This window comes from Oncorhynchus keta, chromosome 1, assembly GCF_023373465.1.
Source record: "Oncorhynchus keta strain PuntledgeMale-10-30-2019 chromosome 1, Oket_V2, whole genome shotgun sequence".
In the NCBI taxonomy this organism is placed as follows: domain Eukaryota; kingdom Metazoa; phylum Chordata; class Actinopteri; order Salmoniformes; family Salmonidae; genus Oncorhynchus; species Oncorhynchus keta.
This window is the reverse complement of record NC_068421.1, coordinates 47,202,451-47,221,693: the sequence shown is the minus strand read 5'-3', so window position 1 is coordinate 47,221,693 and position 19,243 is coordinate 47,202,451. Positions and strand designations below refer to the sequence as shown.

General features: G+C 41.5%; 1 protein-coding gene across 11 annotated transcripts; it reads right to left on the bottom strand.

Annotated features, from left to right (window-relative positions):
- Positions 1 to 7,510: 7,510 nt before the first annotated feature.
- LOC118386656 (uncharacterized) lies at positions 7,511 to 18,877 on the bottom strand. Of its 11 annotated transcripts, none has more exons than XR_008143871.1 (8): positions 18,000 to 18,875; positions 16,996 to 17,110; positions 15,291 to 15,465; positions 15,088 to 15,168; positions 14,475 to 14,546; positions 14,228 to 14,273; positions 8,587 to 14,066; positions 7,511 to 8,489 (listed from the first exon to the last, which is right to left on the bottom strand). XR_008143871.1 is itself a non-coding variant. In XM_052526343.1 (7 exons), the coding sequence occupies exons 6-7, from the start codon at positions 9,301 to 9,303 to the stop codon at positions 8,397 to 8,399; spliced, it is 810 nt and encodes a 269-aa protein (XP_052382303.1). In that variant the 5' UTR covers positions 9,304 to 14,066; positions 14,228 to 14,273; positions 14,475 to 14,546; positions 15,088 to 15,465; positions 16,996 to 17,110; positions 18,000 to 18,875; the 3' UTR covers positions 7,511 to 8,396. The 11 variants fall into 11 exon arrangements, 7 of the variants coding, with proteins under 7 accessions (XP_052382303.1, XP_052382330.1, XP_052382343.1 ...); XR_004826265.2 differs by having other exon boundaries at positions 15,088 to 15,195; positions 17,006 to 17,110; XR_008143881.1 differs by having other exon boundaries at positions 15,088 to 15,195; positions 18,227 to 18,875.
- Between the last annotated feature and the right edge of the window lie 366 nt (positions 18,878 to 19,243).

Sequence of the window (19,243 nt, the reverse complement as noted above, 5' to 3'; positions counted from 1 at the left end):
TATCCTGGCCTCCACAATCACCCAACCTCAACCCAATTGAGATGGTTTGGGATGAGTTAGACCGCAGGGTGAAGGAAAAGCAGCCAACAAGTGCTCAGCATATGTGGGAACTCCCTCAAGACTGTTGGAAAAGCATTCCAGGTGAAGCTGGTTGAGAGAATGCCAAGCTTGTGCCAAGCTGTCATCTAGGCAAAGGGTGGCTACTTTGGAGAATCTAAAATCTAAAATATATTTTGATTTGTTTAACACTTTTGGTTACTACATAGTTGTATAGTAGCATAAGTGTTATTTCATAGTTTGATATCTTCACTATTATTCTACAATGTAGAAAATAGTACAAATAAAGAAAAACCCTTGAATGAGTAGGTGTGTCCAAACTTTTGACTGGTACTGTAAGTATTCACACACCCTTATGACACTCCAAATTGAGCTCAGGTGCATCCAATTTCATTTGATCATCTGTGACGTCGCTTCAACATGATTGGAGTCCTCCTGTGCCCAATTCAATTGTTTGCACATGATTTAGAAGGAAACACAACTGTATATAAGGTCCCACAGTTGACAGTGCATGTCAGAGCAGAAACTATACCATGAAGTCCAACGAACTGGACATAGATCGCTGAGATAGAATTGTGATGAGGCATGAAGGGGATAAAACAATTTATAGAGTGTTGAACGCTATCAAGAGCACAGTAGTCTCCATCATTGGGATCATTTGGTCTGAATACAAAGTGTTTTGGCTGGAGTAAACCAGGCACAGCTCATCGCCTGTCTAACACAATCCATACTATGAAGTATGGTGCTGGCAGCATCATGCTATGGAGATGCATTTCAGTGAAAGGGACCGGGAGATGGTAAGGATAGAGGGAACAATGAAGCCAGCCAAATACAGGCACATCCTTGATGAGAACCTGCTTCCGAGTGCAAACTACCTAAAGGGCCAAGATTTACATTACAACAGGACACTGACCAAGGACAATGGCAAGAATTGTGCAAGCTAACAGGTGGGCCACAAAAGACAAATGATGGCGCATTCAACAGTGGTGTTCAGAACGGCATCTCGGAACGAACAACTCGGCGATCCTCATTACGGTTGGGCTATTGCAGCAGACGACCACACCGGGTTCCACTCCTATCACCTAAAAACAAGAAGTGGCTCCATTGGGCAATGCTGGACAATTGAGGAGTGAAAAAACATTGCCTGAAACATGACAGCGAGTTCAGTTCACTTCAATGGCCTGCACAGTCCCCAGACTTCAACCCAATAGAGCATCTTTGGGATGAGCTGGAACAGGCTGTTCGCAGCATGAACGTACTGCTGTCCAGTCTGCAACAACTGCTTGATGACATCGGGTCAGCATGGACCAACATCCCTGTGAAACATTTCCGACACCTTGTAGAATGTACTGAAGAAATAAGGCTATTCTGGAGGCAAAGGGGGGACCGAACCGGTACTAGTTGGTTATACCTACTAAACTGGCTGGTGAGTGTATAATACAGTGCATTCAGAAAGTATTCAGACCCCTTGACCTTTTCCACATTTTGTTACATTACAGATGTACCCTTCACCCTTTCTTCCTCATCAATCTACACACAATACCCCATAATGACAAAGCAAAAACTGGTTTTTAGAATTGTTTGCAAATGTATATAAAAAAAACATCACATTTACATAAGTATTCAGACTCTTTACTCAGTAGTTTGTTGAAGCATTTTAGACAGCGATTTCATCCTCGAGTCCTCTTGGGTATGATGCTACAAGCTTGGCACATCTGTATTTGGGGAGTTTATCCCATTCTTCTCTGCGGATCCTCTCCAGCTCTGTCAGGTTGGATGTGGAGCGTCGCTGCACAGCTATTTACAGGTCTCTCCAGAGATGTTCGATCGGGCTCAAGTCCGGGCTCTGGCTGGGCCACTCAAGGAAATTCAGAGACTTGTCCTGAAGCCACTCCTGCGTTGTCTTGGCTGTGTGCTTAGGGTTGTTTTCCTGTTGATAGGTGAACCTTTGCCCCAGTCTGAGGTCCTGAGCGCTCTGGAGCAGGTTTTCATCAAGGATCTCTCTGTACCTTGCTCCGCTCATATTTACCTCAATCCTGACTAATGTCCATGTCGCTGAAAAAGATTCCCACAGCATGATGCTGCAACCACCATGCTTCACCGTAGGGATGGTGCCAGGTTTCCTCCAGACATGACGCTTGGCATTCAGGCAAACAAGTTCAATCTTGGTTTCATCAGACCAGAGAATCTTGTTACTCATGGTCTAATACTCCTTTAGGTGCTTATTGGCAAACTCCAAGCGGGCTGTCATATGCCTTTTTACTGAGGAGTAGCTTCCATTTGACCACTCTACCATAAAGGCATGATTGGGTGCTGCAGAGATGGTTGTCCTTTTGGAAGATTCGCCCATCTCCACAGAGGAGCACTGTCAGAGTCACCATCGGGTTCTTGGTCACCTTCCTGACCAAGGCCCTTCTCCCCGATTGCTCAGTTTGGCCAGGTGGCCAGCTCTAGGAAGAGTTTTGGTGGTTCCGAACTTCTTCCATTAAATAATGATGGAGGCCACTGTGTTCTTGGGGACCTTCAATGCTGAAGACATTGATTGCTACCCTTCCCCAGATCTGTGCCTCGACACAATTATGTCTCGGAGCTCTACGAACAATTCCTTTGACCTCATGGCTTGGTTTTTGCTCTGAAATGCACTGTCAACTGTGGGACCTTATACAGACAGGTGTGTGCCTTTCTATATCATGTCATGTCAATTGAATCTACCACAGGTGGAGGTCTACAGGAGGGGACTGAGCACTCGTTCTTGTTATGTTACTATTTTCTATTTGTATTTTTAAATGTTCTTACAATCCCTTTCCCAACAATGCAGAGTAAGTAAGCATTTCACGGTGAAGTCTACACCTGCTGTATTTGGTGACATAAAATTATATTTTGTTTAGATTTGCTTGTAGTCTGTGGCTGTGGTAGCTCCAGAGCTCAAAAAGCATGCACACTGGTCTGGGTGGGTCTCCCATCATAAAGCCCATGGTAGTGGGTTCGATCCCCGGGACCACCCATACGTAGAATGTATGCACACATGACTGTAAGTCGCTTTGGATAAAAGCGTCTGCTAAATGGCATTTATTATTATTATTATTATAATAGCACCGAGGGCTGTAATTAAGACATAGAAGAGCGTCTGATGTCCCACGATTCGGCCAGAACAACCCCTCTGCTGCTGCCTCTTATTAGCATATTCACTGCGCATTCATTGTACCATACATACCCTACTGGATTAGAACACATATTCTGGATTTTGGTTATCCGTAAGGGTAACGTTTCAGTCAATGCAGTAATGTCTCCTTTTTTTCCCTCCTAGGAAGGTATGGTTGATAGTTCAAATCATACTACAATTTGACACCAACACCAGTGCAACTCCCAATTCATGTAGCGGTTGACTCTTATACTTGGCCTCTTGAGATGTTTTGACCCTGCACAGATCCTCTGCTTGTGTCTACTGGTTGTTACAGTATCTGGTCTCTCTTTACAGTAACTTTAACAGCCTCCCTCGTGTTCCTCCCCCTAGTCTGAACTTTGAACATTCCTCCCTGTCACTGAGGGGATTGGCTAATACTCTGGGAATGTAATGGCATCGGACAGTCTCTCCCACTTCCATGTCAGTACCTGACGAGGCCTGTCCTCTGTTCGCTAGCTGGGTAAATAACAGATCTCTGTTGTTTTGAGACCTGAGCCACTGTCTTTGTCATCACAGTCTCAGAAAAATGACTCATACGACAAGCAGGAGTGTTATTAAGCGAAACGTGAAAGTTACGACTACAACAGGCATCAGGTGTCCCTCAGGTAAGCCTAGGGTCAGGTTCATTGGGCATCAAACAGAAGAAAAACTTAAAAGGAGAGGGACTACCTGGATTCCAAAAATAAACAAAAATGTTTGGTTTTTCCTTTTCAAATCATTTGAATGTGCCCACATGAACACGTCCCTGATGTTTCAACTTGTACCTTTTTATATAATGTAATGAACACATCTAAGTTAATGTGGATGCTACCATGACTACAGATAATCCTGAATGAGTTGTGAATAATGATTAGTGAAAAGGTTAGATGCACAAATATCATACCCCCAAGACATCTCTTAACCTCTCTTACAATAACAGGGGAGGTTAGCATTTTTTGGGGTGTATCTAACTTTCTCATTCATTATTCACAGTTCTTTCAGGATTACCTGTAATTGTGGAAGCATCCACATGAATGTATAAGTGTTTAGAAACATTCTTATTTACAATAAAAGTCACTCCAAAATGACACTACATTATTTCTATTGGGCACAAAATAATTTGATACACAGCCAAAACGAACAGCAATTGCATCCAACAAATTTGTAGAGTCACAAGCTTGATGTAGTCATTGTGTGCTATGAATATGGGACCAAATACTTTACTTTTTACTACTTTGATACACACAAGTGAAATTGTTCCAATACTTTCGATCTCCTAAATTGAACTATGTACAAAAAGCGCTGTAATATCTGAACGGTTTGCCTGATATGGATGAAAATACCCTCAAATTAAAGCTGACAGTCTACACTTTAACGAGTCACTTTAACAAGTCATTGTATAATTTAAAATCCAAAGTGCTGGAGTACAGATCCAAAACAACATGTGTCACAGTCCCAATACTTTTGGAGCTCACTGTACGTGTTTTAAACCATAGTTTGTACATGGTTTTGATGACATAAAACTGATAAATTACTTGGATCGAATTGTTTAGATTTTTCCATTGTTGTTTCACAGAGAAAAGGAGGTGCTACTACTGTGCCTCCCAGGAATAACAAGCACATCTAGCTCTTATCCAGGAAGACTAGCTATGGAAATCTAAAGCAGGTTCCCACTGATATTTACAGAGGCTACATGCCCCTGACTGACCACATGCTTTCTCTCTGGTTTGAGGTGTGAATGGGTATCAATTTTTTTTTACACATACAGTACCAGTCAAAGGTTTGGACACACCTACTCATTGCAGGGTTTTTCTTTTTATTATTTTCTACATTGTAGAATAATAGTGAAGACATCAAAAAGATTAAATAACACATATGGAATCATGTAGTAACCAAAAGTGTTAAACAAATCAAAATATATATTTTTTGAGATTCTTCCAAGTAGCCAGCCTTTGCCTTTGACAGCTTTGTACACTCTTGGCATTCTCTCAACCAGCTTCATGAGGTAGTCATGTGGAATGCATTTCAATTAACACGTGTTAAAAGTTAATTGGTGGAATTTCTTTCCTTCTTAATGCGTTTGAGCCATTTAGTTGTGTTGTGACAAGGTAGGGTTGGTATACAGAAGATAGACCTATTTGGTAAAAGACCAAGTCCATATTATGGCAAGAACAGCTCAAATAAGCAAAGAGAACTGACAGTCCATTATTACTTTAAGACATGAAGGTCAGTCAATACAGAAATGTAAGAAGTTTGAACGTTTCTTCAAGGGCAGTCACAAAAACCATCAAGCTCTATGATAAAATTGGCTCTCATGAGGACCGCCACAGGAAAGGAAGACCTCTGACGCAAAGGTTCATTCGAGTTAACAAAAGTTGCAGCCCAAATAAAAGTAAGATGTTTATGGTTAGGTACACATTTGTGCAACGATTATGTGCCAAATGTTATACGATTAAGTGCAAATGCGCTTGTTAAATCATCCCCCGTTTGGCAAAGTTGGCTGTCTTTGTTAGGAAGAAATGGTCTTCACAATGTTCGGAACGAGCCAGGCGGCCCACACTGCTGCATATACCCTGACTCTGTTGCACAGAACGCAAGAGAAGCGACACAATTTCCCTAGTTAAAATAAATGAATGTCAGCAGGCAATATTAACTAAATATGCAGATTTAAAAATATATACTAGTGAATTGATTTTAAGAAAGGCGTTGATGTTTATGGTTAGGTACACATTGGTGCAACGACAGTGCTTTTTTCGCGATTGCGCTTGTTAAATCACCTGTTTGGCGTAGTAGGCTGTGATTCAATGATAAATTAACAGCCACCGCATCGATTATATGCAACGCAGGACAAGCTAGATAAACTAGTAATATCATCAACCATGTGTAGTTAACTAGTGATTATGTTAAGATTGATTGTTTTTTTTATAAGATACGTTTAATGCTAGCTAGCACCTTACCTTGGCTCCTTGCTGCACTCGCATAACAGGTAGCCAGCCTGCCATGCCGTCTCCTCGTGGAGTGCAATGTAATCGGCCATGATCGTGTCCAAAAATGCAGATTACCGATTGTTACAACTTTAAAAATCGGCCCAAATTAAATTGGCCATTCCGATTAATCGGTCGACCTCTAGTGTAAACATTCACAGTGCAGGGTGGGAAAAGTATGTGAACCCTTAGATTTAATAACTGGTTGACCCTCCTTTGGCAGCAATAACCTCAACCAAACGTTTTCTGTAGTTGTGGATCAGACCCACACAACGGTCAGGAGGAAATTTGTACCATTCCTCTTTACAAAACTGTTTCAGTTCAGCAATATTCTTGGGATGTCCGGTGTGAACTGCTCTCTTGAGGTCATGCCACAGCATTTCCATCTGGTTGAGGTCAGGACTGACTGGGCCACTCCAGAAGGTGTATTTTCTTCTGTTGAAGCCTTTCTATTGTTGATTTACTTCTGTGTTTTGGGTCATTGTCCTTTTGCATCACCAAACTTCTGTTGCGCTTCAATTGGCGTACAGATAGCCTTACATTCTCCTGCAAAATGTATTGATAAACTTGGGAATTCATTTTTTCCATTGATGATAGCAAGCTGTCCAGGCCCTGAGGCAGCAAAGCAGCCATAGCCCATGAGGCTCCCTCCACCATACTTTACAGTTGGGATGAGGTTTTGATGCTGTGTGCTGTGCCTTTTTTTTCTTCCAAACAACTCAACTGTAGTTTAATCTGCCTACAGAATATTTTGCCAGTAGCGCTGCAAAACATCCAGTTGCACTTTTGCAAACTTCAGACATGCCAATGTTTTTTTGTTTGTTTAGTGTTTTTACATATCGTAGACATATCGTCAACAAAGATGTTAGCATGTTCCAGAGAGTTCTGTCAGTCTTTAGCTGACACTAGGATTCTTCTTAACCTCATTGAGCATTCTGCGCTGTGCTCTTGGCAGTCATCTTTGCAGGACGGCCCATCCAAGGGAGAGTAGCAACAGTGCTGAACTTTCTCCATTTAGAGACAATTTGTCTTAACATGGACTGATTAACATCAAGGTATTTAGAGATACTTTTGTAACCCTTTCCAGCTTTATGCAAGTCAACCATTCTTAATCTTAGGTCTTCTGAGAACTATTTTGTTCGAGGCATGGTTCACATCAGGCAATACTTCTTGTGAAAAGCAAACAAACATTTTGTGAGGTTTTTTTACAGGGCAAGGCAGTTCTAACCAACATCTCCAATCTCGTCTCATTGATTGGACTCCAGGGTAGCTGACTAACCTGGGGGACTGTGGGGGGGTCTTGGAGGGCTGGTGGCCTGGCGGTTGGGAGCTTGGGCCGGTGGCTGATGGATTGCTGGTTTCGGTCCCCGTTTTTGACCGTGTGGGAGATCTGTCGACGTGCCCTTGAGCATGATGTTGGTTGCCTCTGTGTGTTTCTCCGGATGGGTGTCTGTTAGATGACTAATGTGATGAATTTGAGCGGCTTCACAGCAAGTATATTGTACGTTTTAAATATTCAATACAATTTTTATATATATATAAAAACTATTCCACAACAACTACCTAATAAACACAAATCTAAGTAAAGGTTTGTGTGTATTAGGTATTTGTTGTGGAATTGTTAGTTCACTTGTTAGATATTGCTGCACAAGGCAATGACTCAAGGCTGCTGCCCACTGCAAGATCATTTGTCCTCCAAGATCATTTGCCTGAATATACTTACTGGAACTTGACCCTACATTTGTATTGTTTTACCATTGTTTTAATTAAACTGCTTTTAAATGAGTCTGGTGGTGGGAAGTCTTATTTTATCAACAGCCTTCTCTTTGATTGATAAGACCCCATATCAACATTAGGGTGCTGAATGATAGTGTTTTAAAAAGGAGCTTGAACTTCTCCAGATTTGTAACCCACAATTTTTATTACCAGATCACCACATTGTGTTTGATGTTGAGTCTTTTTTCTCATGTCAGAACCCTAAAGTTATCATCATATGAAAGTCACGTAGAATCTGTAGATCATTTAAAAAACTTAATTGAAAACATGATTAACAACATTAACCATCCCAGCCTTGATAAGTATGTTATGATCTCTCCCATTCGGGATATCCTGATGGATAGGATGTGTTTGTCTTTGGATCAGGCAACCAGGTTAACAGCTGAATCTATAGGAAAAATAATTTGATAAAAATCCTAGTTCAGTTCTTCACCCGTTTGTTGTATTACTTTGAGTCGTTTTATGAGGTTTAAATACGTGGAGAAATATCCCCTGGTCATGGCAGTGTCCTATAAGCAGAGAACAGAAACAAGACTTTAGAGGAGATGTCATGGTACACTGGCACAATAATAATACTTATGACTAATGAGCCAGTGTTCATCTCACCTTCTCCACCTTGGTCTTCTCCCCCTTTGCCTTGGTCTTCTTCTTGACCTTGTTGTTCTTAGTGGATCCAGTCTTGTTCCTCTTCCCAAAACAACATGCCAGCCTCCTCCAGAAAGACATCTTATTGGGATTTGAGGAAGCCTTGTCAACCATTGCCACAGGCTTCTCCTCAGGAACTGGTTTGCCGATGAGGTCACAGTGAGGGTAGATGGAGTACGGCCATGACATGCCCCCACTCTTGGAGATGGAGGACCGGCTCAGGGCCCTCTGAGGCTCACCCTTGGAGGCCCAGGCGGCTTTCGGGAGAGGTGGTGTCGGTGCGTCCAAATAGGTCGTCTCGGGTTCATCCAGAACTTGGCTGATTGAAGCACTCAGCTCCACAACCTCTTGGCGGAGCAGCTGCATCTGTGTTAGGAGGGCTTCAGGGGAGAGGGGCCGTGTCCATATCTGTGTTGAAGTGTGCACTGGGCTTTGATCCAGCAGGACAGGTTCAGCAACCCCTTGTTGGCGCAGGACAGATCCAGGTGTGGGGGGGCGCTGTGGTGAAGCCTCCATAGCGTTGCTGCTTTGGTCCAGGAGAGGCTGCATTAATGCAGTCAACTCGCCAAGCTCTTGGCGGAGCTTTTGCATCTTCACCAGGAGGGCCTCAGGAGGGGAGGGGGGCTGTGGTGAACTATCGCCTGCACATGGCCATCCACAACTTGAGCTTCCATCCATGACAAGCTGAATTTATGGATGCAGATATCTTTGATCACCCAATAAAAGAAAGACACTTGTTCAATAATAATTGCTTGAAAAGAAACAAGTAGCCTAGCTAATGAATTTTCAATATCACGAGAAGACACGGATAAGGAAACAATTAAGTAAAATACACTGGTAAGACGCAGGTAATGCTCGAAGTTGACAGCAACTGACGAAATGAATCCCTCCTGATTCTTCAACGATTTGTGACAGCTGCGTCATAATGACTAGGAATCCATAATAGTCCTAGAATATGTTGCGTAATATTCGGATTCGTACTAACCCAAGGAACAAAACCACATACTTGTATTTCCTCTCATTATATTCTGGCTGCCACGAATGTGGTTCATCTTTATGTAATTTAGCTCAGGTCAGTGTGTTATAATTGCTTGCTGCGCGTAAAACCATGCTCGCGTATTTCAAGGACACAGATTTAAAGAATACGCCTGCTAGATCGCACTCTTGAAAACAATTACAAATTCACCAGTTTTAGTTTTTAATTCATCTTCATTTCCAGATTACCAAGAAATCTGTGACCATGATCGAGATGAATCAAGTGTGCACTGCATTCACTACAGCTCTGGCGAGACCTCCCAATCACATCTCTGTGGCTGATCTTTGACAGGCTCCATCCCAATTTACACTCATTTAGGCTCTGTCATGCCAAATATTACCGTCCGTTGTTTTATCAACGCTGTGATGATCATTAAGGCCTAAATGACCATTTTCAACGTCGCCTGATTTCCGCGACAATTTCGCTGTTTTAACAAGCTGTAAGCTAATATAATGAAAAAAATAATTCGAACTACTATTGGGTACCTTGTTAACGTTAGATTTCATGTTCTATGACTTCAACATTGCTACGTTTCAGGAAAAGGCAAAGAACGTGTAATCTGCTTGACAGATTACAAAGTCAGCTAATTTACACTCCATTTATATGCAAATTCGTTTGATTAATAGACTGGCTTGTCTAGCTATCATGTTTTCATTTTTACCTGCCCTTCCCTTATCTACACTGAAATAATATAATTTTAGTAGTCCCACAATTATTTTTTTCTAACTCGCATAGCTCATTAGTACACCCTTGTGGTTGTATCTATTGTCGGTCCTAGAATAAATACAACAATAACGTGGAGTAAATAACTACGATCTAAGGGTAATTTACAACTAATACCTTGTGAAACAGCTGTGAAAACCAACCTGGCAATATTAAGATTTTAATACATAAACTTTAATAGTTTTTGGTACAATTGTATGATTCATTTATTTTCTACGATTTTTTGACCACTCACATGGCCATCATAGACTAAAAAACTGCATTCTGGTGTTTGGAATATAGAGGTGGTTGCGAGGTTCTGCCTGTTCTCAACAGACAGCCAGTCTCAGAAGGGGGACTTGAAGAGGGAGACTGCAAAGTCCAGGCACTGCTGCTCTTTGTTAAAATCACAGCTGATTGGTCACATACACATGGTTAGCAGATGTTAATGTGAGTGTAGCGAAATTCTTGTGCTTCTAGTTCCAACAGTACAGTAATATATAACAAGTAATCGAACAATTCCACAACTACTACCTAATACACACAAATCTAAAGGGATGGAATAAGAAAATGTACATATAAATACAGTTGAAGTCAGAAGTTTACATACACTTAGGTTGGAGACATTAAAACTAGTTTTTCAACCACTCCACAAATGTCTTGTTAACAAACTATAGTTTTGGCAAGTCAGTTCGGACATCTAATTTGTGCATGAAACAAGTCATTTTTCAAACAATTGTTTACGGACAGATTATTTCAAACTGTATCACAATTCCAGTGGGTCAGAAGTTTACATACACTAAGTTGACTGTGCCTTTAAACAGCTTGAAAAATTCCAGAAAATTATGTCATGGCTTTAGAAGCTTCTGATAGGCTAATTCACATAATTTGAGTCAATTGGAGGTGTACCTGTGGATGTATTTCAAGGCCTACCTTCAAACTCAGTGTCTCTTTGCTTGACATCATGGGAAAATCAAAAGAAATCAGCAAAGACCTCAGAAAATAAATTGTAGACCCCACAAGTCTGGTTCCTCCTTGGGAGCAATTTCCAAATGCCTGAAGGTACCACGTTCACCTTTACAAACAATAGTACGCAAGTATAAACACCATGGGACCACGCAGCCATCCTACCGCTCAGGAAGGAGCGGTTATGTCTACTAGCGATGAACGTACTATGGTGCAAAAAGTGCAAATCAATCTCAGAACAGCAAAGGACCTTGTGAAAATGCTTGAGGAAACAGGTACAAAAGTATATATAGCCACAGTAAAACGAGTCCTATATCGACATAACCTGAAAGGCCGCTCAGCAAGGAAGAAGCCACTGCTCCAAAACAACCATTAAAAAAAGCAAGACTACAGTTTGCAACTGCACATTGGGACAAAGATCGAAGAAAAAGGGGGAGGCTTGCAAGCCAAGGGAACAATGAAGCAACATCAAGACGTCAGTAAGTTAAAGCTTGGTCGCAAATGGGTCATCCAAATGGACAAGGACCACAAGCATACTTCCAGAGTTTTGGCAAAATGGCTTCAGGACAACAAAGTCAAGGTATTGGAGTGGCCATCACAAAGCACCGACCTCAAATCCTATAGAAAATGTGTGGGCAGAACTGAAAAAGCGTGTGCAAACAAGGAGGCCTATACAAACCTGACTCAGTTACAGCAGCTCTGTCAGGAGGAATGGGCAAGATTCACCCAACTTATTGTGGGAAGCTTGTGGAAGGCTACCCAAAACATTTGACCCAAGTTAAACAATTTAAAGGCAATGCTACCAAATACTAATTGAGTGTATGTAATCTCCTGACCCACTGTGAATGTGATGGAAAAAATTAAACTGAAATAAATCATTCTCTCTACTACTATTCTGACATTTCACATTCTTAAAATAAAGTGGTGATCCTAACTGACATAAGACAGGGAATTATTTACTTGGATTAAATGTCAGGAATTGTGAAAAACTGAGTTTAAATGTATTTGGCTAAGGTGTATGTAAACTTCCGACTTCAACTGTATATGGATGAACGATGACTTAGCGGCATAGGCAAGATGCAATAGATGTCATAAAATACAGTATATACACATATGAGATGAGTAATGTCAGATACGTAAACATTATTAAAGTGGCATTATTAAAGTGACTGATGAATTTATTAAAGTGGCCAATGATTTCGAGTCTGTAAGTAGGCAGCAGCCTCTCTGTTAGTGATGGCTGTTTAACAGTCTGATGGCCTTGAGATAGACTGGAAAAACAGCTTCTCGGTCCCAGCTTTGATGCACCTGTACTGACCTCGCTTTTTTTGTTGTTGGCCTGCCTGTGACATCGGTTGCTGTAGGTCAGATGGTTGGCCCCTGGTGATGCGTTGTGTAGACCGCACCACCCTCTGGAGAGCCTTGCGGTTGTGTGCGGTGCAGTTGACTTACCGGGTGGTGATACAGCCCGACAGGATCCTCTCAATTGTGCATCTGTAAAAGTTTGAGGATTTTAGGTGGCGAAAGCCAAATTTCGTCAGCCTCCTAAGGTTGAAGAAGAGCTGTTGTGCCTTTTTTACCACACTGCCTGTGTGGATAATTTCAGTTTGTCCGTGATGTGTACGCAGAGGAAACTTCTCCACTGCTGTCCCGTCAATGTGGATAGGGGGGGGTGCTCCCTCTGATGTTTCCTGAAGTCCACAATCATTTCCTTTGTTTTGTTGATGTTGAGTGAGTTTTTTTCCTGACACCACACACTTAGAGTACCCTTACCTTCTCCCTGTAGGATGTCTTGTCGTTGTTGGTAATCAAGCCAACTACTGTTGTGTTGTCTGCAAACTTGATGATTGAGATGGAGGCGTGCATGGCCACGCAGTCATGGGTGAACAGGGAGTACAGGAGGGGGCTGAGCACGTACCCTTGTGGGGCCCCGGTGTTGAGGACCAGCGAAGTGGAGATGTTGTTTCCTACCTTCACCACCTGGGGGCGGCCCATCAGAAAGTCCAGGACCCGATTGCAAAGGGTGGGGTTGAGACCCAGGGCTTCAAACTTAATGATGAGCTTGGAGGGAACTATGGTGTTGAATAATGAGCTGTAGTCAATGAACAGCATTCTTACACGCTGTACATCCACTTGTACAGATGGGATAGGGCAGTGTGATTGCATCATCTTTGGACCTATTGAGGCGGTATGCAAATTGAAGTGGGTCTAGGGAGGCAGGTAAGGTGGAGGTGATATGATCCTTGACTAGTCTCTCAAAGCACTTGATGATGACAGAAGTGAGTGCTACGGGACGATAGTCATTTAGTTCAGTTATCTTTGCCTTCTTGGGTACAGGAACAATGGTGGCCATCTTGAAGCATGTGGGGACAGCAGACTGGGATAGGGAGAGATTGAATATGCCCGTAAAAACATTTAAAATGTCTTACTCACATCGGCCACAGAGAAGGAGAGGGGGAGCAACACAGTTCTTGGTAGTGGGCCGCGTCGGTGGCACTGTAGTCTCCTCAAAGCGGGCAAAGAAGGTGTTCTGAATGTTTGCAGTGCTCTTGTTAAGTTAATCTGTGTATCTCACAATATGTGCTCGGTATGATCGAGAAAGAAAACTTTCTTAGCAGATAATGACAACATGAGAACAACAGTAGCTGTAGATGATGTAATGAAAAGTTGGAGGGTGGTTGGTAATGGAGGACATCAGGTGGATCCACGTCTGGGTGTTGGGCAGAACCTCTAGGTCCTGGAGAACAGGAGCAGAGTTAAAGGGAACAGGGGAGGAGACAGAGACATAAACAAGCACATACACAGGTTACACTTACTATGAGAAAATTTGATGGATTAGTGCATTGTTATAAATGGGAGATAGTGGCAAGAAAAAGTAAGTGAACCCTTTGAAATTACCTGGATCTCTGCATAAATTGGTCATCAAATTTTATCTGATCTTCATCTAAGTCACAACAACAGGAGCAGAGTTAAAGGAAACAGGGTAGGAGACAGAGACAGGTTAGTCATTAGCCTGGGGGGTTCAAACAGTCTGCTTACACTAATAACACACAAATGATTGTATTTTTCTTCTCTACATTGAATACATAATTGAAACATTCAGTGCAGGTTGGAAAAAGTATTAACCCCCGGGCTAATGACTAACCTGGAGTCCAATCAATGAGTGGAGTCCAATCAATGAGACAAGATTAGAGATGTTGGTTAGAGCTGCCTTGCCCTATAAAATAAAAAAAAACACTCAAAATTTGAGTTTGCTATTCACAAGAAGCATTGCCTGATCTGAACCATTCTTCGACCAAAGATCTCAGAAGACCTAAGATTAAGAATTGTTGACTTGCATGAAGCTGGAAAGGGCTGAAAGTATGCAGATTTTCATATTTGTTAGGACACTGACACACACACACTATAATAATATAGCCCAGACTATTTGCATTTGTGTGCCCCTCTTTTACGCTGCTGCTACTCGCTGTTTATCATATATGCATAGTCACTTTAACCATATCTACATGTACATACTACCTCAATCAGCTCGACTAACCGGTGCCTGTATATAGCATCGCTACTGTTATTTTTCAGTCGTTTTTATTTCTTTACTTACCTAACACCTTTTTTTATTTTAATTGCACTATTGGTTAGAGCCTGTAAGTAAGCATTTCACTGTAAGGTGAACTGTAACCTGTAACCTGTTGTTTTCGGCGTGCGTGACAAATAAACTTTGATTTGACTGAAATCTGCAAAATTTGAATTGGGACACTTACTGATCATGTGCCATGGTGAAACTACTTTGATGGGCTTCAACTCCGGCGCCACAGTCTTTGCCCTCTCAAACTTCTGTCAGGCTAGACAGGATACCGACCTTTTTAAAGCTAAAAGTAACTCATTTAAACATTGTGTGCTCTCTGATATGACATTCATTGAAATCATAATAATTTCAGATATAATAGAATGTGATTGAAATAACCTTTTGTTTATCACTTGCACAGCTGTCCACCTCCTTGACAATTCCCCGTCAGAAGAAGCGTAGGTTGATTTTGGCAATCATGCTCTTCACTCCGAAATGGCCAACATGCATCTCGGTCAGCACGGCCTCCTTTTCCTCCTTAGTAAAAAATCACCCTCCTGTTTGGCTGGCCATCCTTCCCCGTAGCAAATATGCAAAAATATTAAACTGGATTAAATTTATGGATTTTGATGGGGACTTTTTTATTATGTTACGTAGATTGACATTACAATATATATTATTTTACAGCAGCAATACCAACACTGTCATATCAGCAAACATTTCTAAAAACCAGATTTTGCTTTGTCATTATGGGGTTTTGTGTGTAGCTTGATGAGGGAAAAAAATGATTTAATCCATTTTAGAATAAGGCTGTACTTTAACAAAATGTGTTAAAAGTCAAAGAGTCTGAATACTTTCCAAATGCACTGTATGTATTGAATAATGGCACAATAATTTGGGCTTCTTTGGGCTTGGGCTCATTAAATGTCTTTAATGTTGTGGTCATAAAATGTATTTAATGTATGGCTCATCAGGCTCAGGTAGCATCAGGCTTGAATGTTAGATCAAAGCTCTAATCAAATCCAGACATAGGCCTAATTATATGCTTTTGAATTACACCAGGTTCCCTGGTTAAAAAGTGATTTATTCTCGGGATGGAACATTTGTAAAATACCGGGAAAAATAATCAACCCTACTCTGCATGCATAGCCTACAGTGCATGTTTTTATGTAGAACAAATTGAGTAGCTGTTTGCACTGGAGGTTTTTGCTCCCTCCTGGCATGTGTAAGATAGGTTTCCACAGGTTGATGTTGCTGTTGTATGAGGAGTCCCATCCATCCTCCTGCAGGCATTTATGCAGGAATGTCTCTGTGGCTATGATACAGTCCTACCTGGATCCAACAAAATGTAGTCTTGTTGGCATGCTAATTCTAGATACCTTTCTCTGTTTGATTTGTGGAGGAGAATCAACCCCACCCCTCTGGAAACTATTGTATTTTCTTAGTCCTTTTTCGACTGAGCCTGGACTCGAACAAGGATATCTAGTGGCACAGCTACCACTGTGATCAGTGGAGGCTGGAGACTTGAAAAACAGAGGAAACCCACGTCATAGACACACGGAGACGTCAAAGCGTGTTTCAAGAATCGCCAGAGTAATTGTTTTAACCTAAAGAATTTAGTAAAGACATTTATTGTACAATATTATGGGGAATGAGAATGAGTTTTGGGAAGGGATCACAGCAGTGATTGAATGAGGGTATAGGGCATGAATTGAGGTTTTCAGTGACTTGACTTCTGTGCGGGACAGGATTTGACTGGGAAGACAAAAAACAATAACACAACACACTACACAGTTAAGACAAACGAGCTAAGAATGAGTTAGTCCAAGCAAGGAGTAAAATCATTTATGTGTAATGCGATTGAGTATACATACAGTAATGAGAGAAAATTGATAGGGGTACTCACAGTGGTTGGAGAAGAATCATTAAATGTAACAGTGGATGAGTGGGAACATTTACATTTAACATTTACATTTAAGTCATTTAGCAGATGCTCTTATCCAGAGCGACTTACAAATTGGTGCATACACCTTATGACAACCAGTGGAACAGCCACTTGCATCTAAATCTTGTTGGGGGAAGGGGGGTGAGAAGGATTACTTACCCTTACTTACCCTATCCTAGGTATTATGAGATGAGATGTGGCTTCAGTTCATGTCAGGAGAGAGTTGACAATCGCAGTGGAGTGGTCACTTCTTAAATCAGGGAACAGGAAGAGTCTACAAATAGCAGATACATTCCATTACAGCTGCGCCATCGTAGGTTTGAATAACACGTTTGTCCATGAAGTTAAACAAAGACTGCGCATCTCGCCCACTTGACACATCAAAGTAGCCTAAGAAACGTTCCTGAATAAAGCCCTGATCATCTACATACCTGACAATAACTGACAACAGCAAGCAGACTGGAGGCAAACAGAGTTGGGGGGCAATTTTTACCCACTGGGGCCTGCAGTATTTCCTTATCTGTTAACCTAACCAGGAAAACTCTGGACCTTAAGGTCCCTAAATCAGGTCACATGTGGGGGGCGAGCAACCATATACTTGTTCATATGAATTATATTTAGAGGAGAGTAGGTGGGAGATTTCCTCTACCTAGACAGAGACAACAACTGATAGAGACAATAGAACTCACAGGGCTGAGCTTGCTTTATGCATCATGCAGGCCTATGCAACTGCAGGCCTTTAAAAATGTACTTACATCTGTCATCACTATTATGTTGATTGATTCATTCCAGTTAATCATTTTGGATTGAAATCGTATAGGCAGCCTAGCCAGCCCAATTGAAATATAAACCAAATTTGATCACATTCACATTTTCTCCTGACACATAAATGGACTGTAAATACATAACGCTACCAATGAATTACCCTGGCCAAATGGAGAGCGCACATAGTAGGCTGTATGCATCTGCTCTTATTAGTAGCCTACAGCTGATCAGACTGAAAATGGTCTCGTTTTCATCCCATACAGCAAGTCAAATCTCGAATGTTTAGGTGTGGCCTAGGCTGCTACAACGTTTGTTTAATACGTTTTTGCTTGTCTTTGCCCGGAGTGATGTTTTATCATCTTTGCTAAATAAATACCGGAGGAAAGTGGAACACCTACTTGAGCGCCCTGCGTCAACCTCTCTCTGAATGATCCCAGAAAAGACTGAAAGTTCCATATGTTCAGCAAGTAAAGCATCGAAACGTGCAATTACTGCAAAAAGCTCCTTGTGGTTACACTTGTTAGTTAGCGGAACATTCCCTCTCGTTGTGCCCTCCCAATTTTTGCATGCACAAAAACGCAGTGGTGTTGATAAACCGCTTGAGAATATCCCTGTTTCTTCTTACTTTCTAGTTGTGTTGCGCATTCTGAATACGCAGATCTTCGTCATGATCGATGCGGCTTTTTCCCAGAAGCTTGAATCTTATAACGTTATGCTCTCTGCTTTTGTTTTGCCATTTAGCTGAATGATCAATGTTCTTCAGGGCACTGTACCCTGCTATCGCCCAAGGCTCAGAATTCCCAAAAAGCAAAAATACAGACGGTTTGATGAAAGGCTCCCTGTTAACCAGCTATACTTTTGATAGCAATTGGTATTGAACGCCATCACCTTTTCATCTTTCTTCATGAAACTGATCTCAGGCAGTCGACATCGGTTTTAATTCGCACCTTTTCCGTGTGCCCCAGAGAATGAAAAGGGTTCAACAAAAAGTAAAAACAATTTGAGATAGCGTTGGCGGCGAAAGGTGCACACTCGAACTGGTAGCTAGCTTGTTATCATGGAACATTGAAATAAACTGCACTTAACTGGATACAAAAAGTTATAAAACCAAGAAAACAATGTATAATTAACCTCCTCCATCTCCTGTAATTTGAATAATCTAATTTGAATTGAATAATTTAAAAAATGGTCACATAAATATTTTCAATCTCTATCCAATAATTTCACCAAGCTTCTCAACACATAGATCCCACCCAATAATGCTCCACAGCACAACCGCAATACAACGCACTAGGTTCCTTCTCTGATCCCAATCGTATGATTGGATGGACAACATGTCAGTTTATACTGAAAAAGCTTAGATTTTTTTGGAGGAGGTCTTCTAGAATTGGTCATAATTACCATGTAGGTCTATATGGAAGGGGGTGAGGTCTATGAGCCTCCTAGGTTTTGCATTGAAGTCAATGGATCCAGAGGAGGACAGAAGCTAGCTGTCCTCCCGCTACACCTTTGTGCTGACCAAGATAGTGCTTTTGAAGTTACTATAGACCTTCATTGCAAAATAGTGTGTTTTAATCAATTATTTGGTGACATATGAATATATTTAGTATATAGTTTTATCTAAAAAGCAAAAATGTTTTTG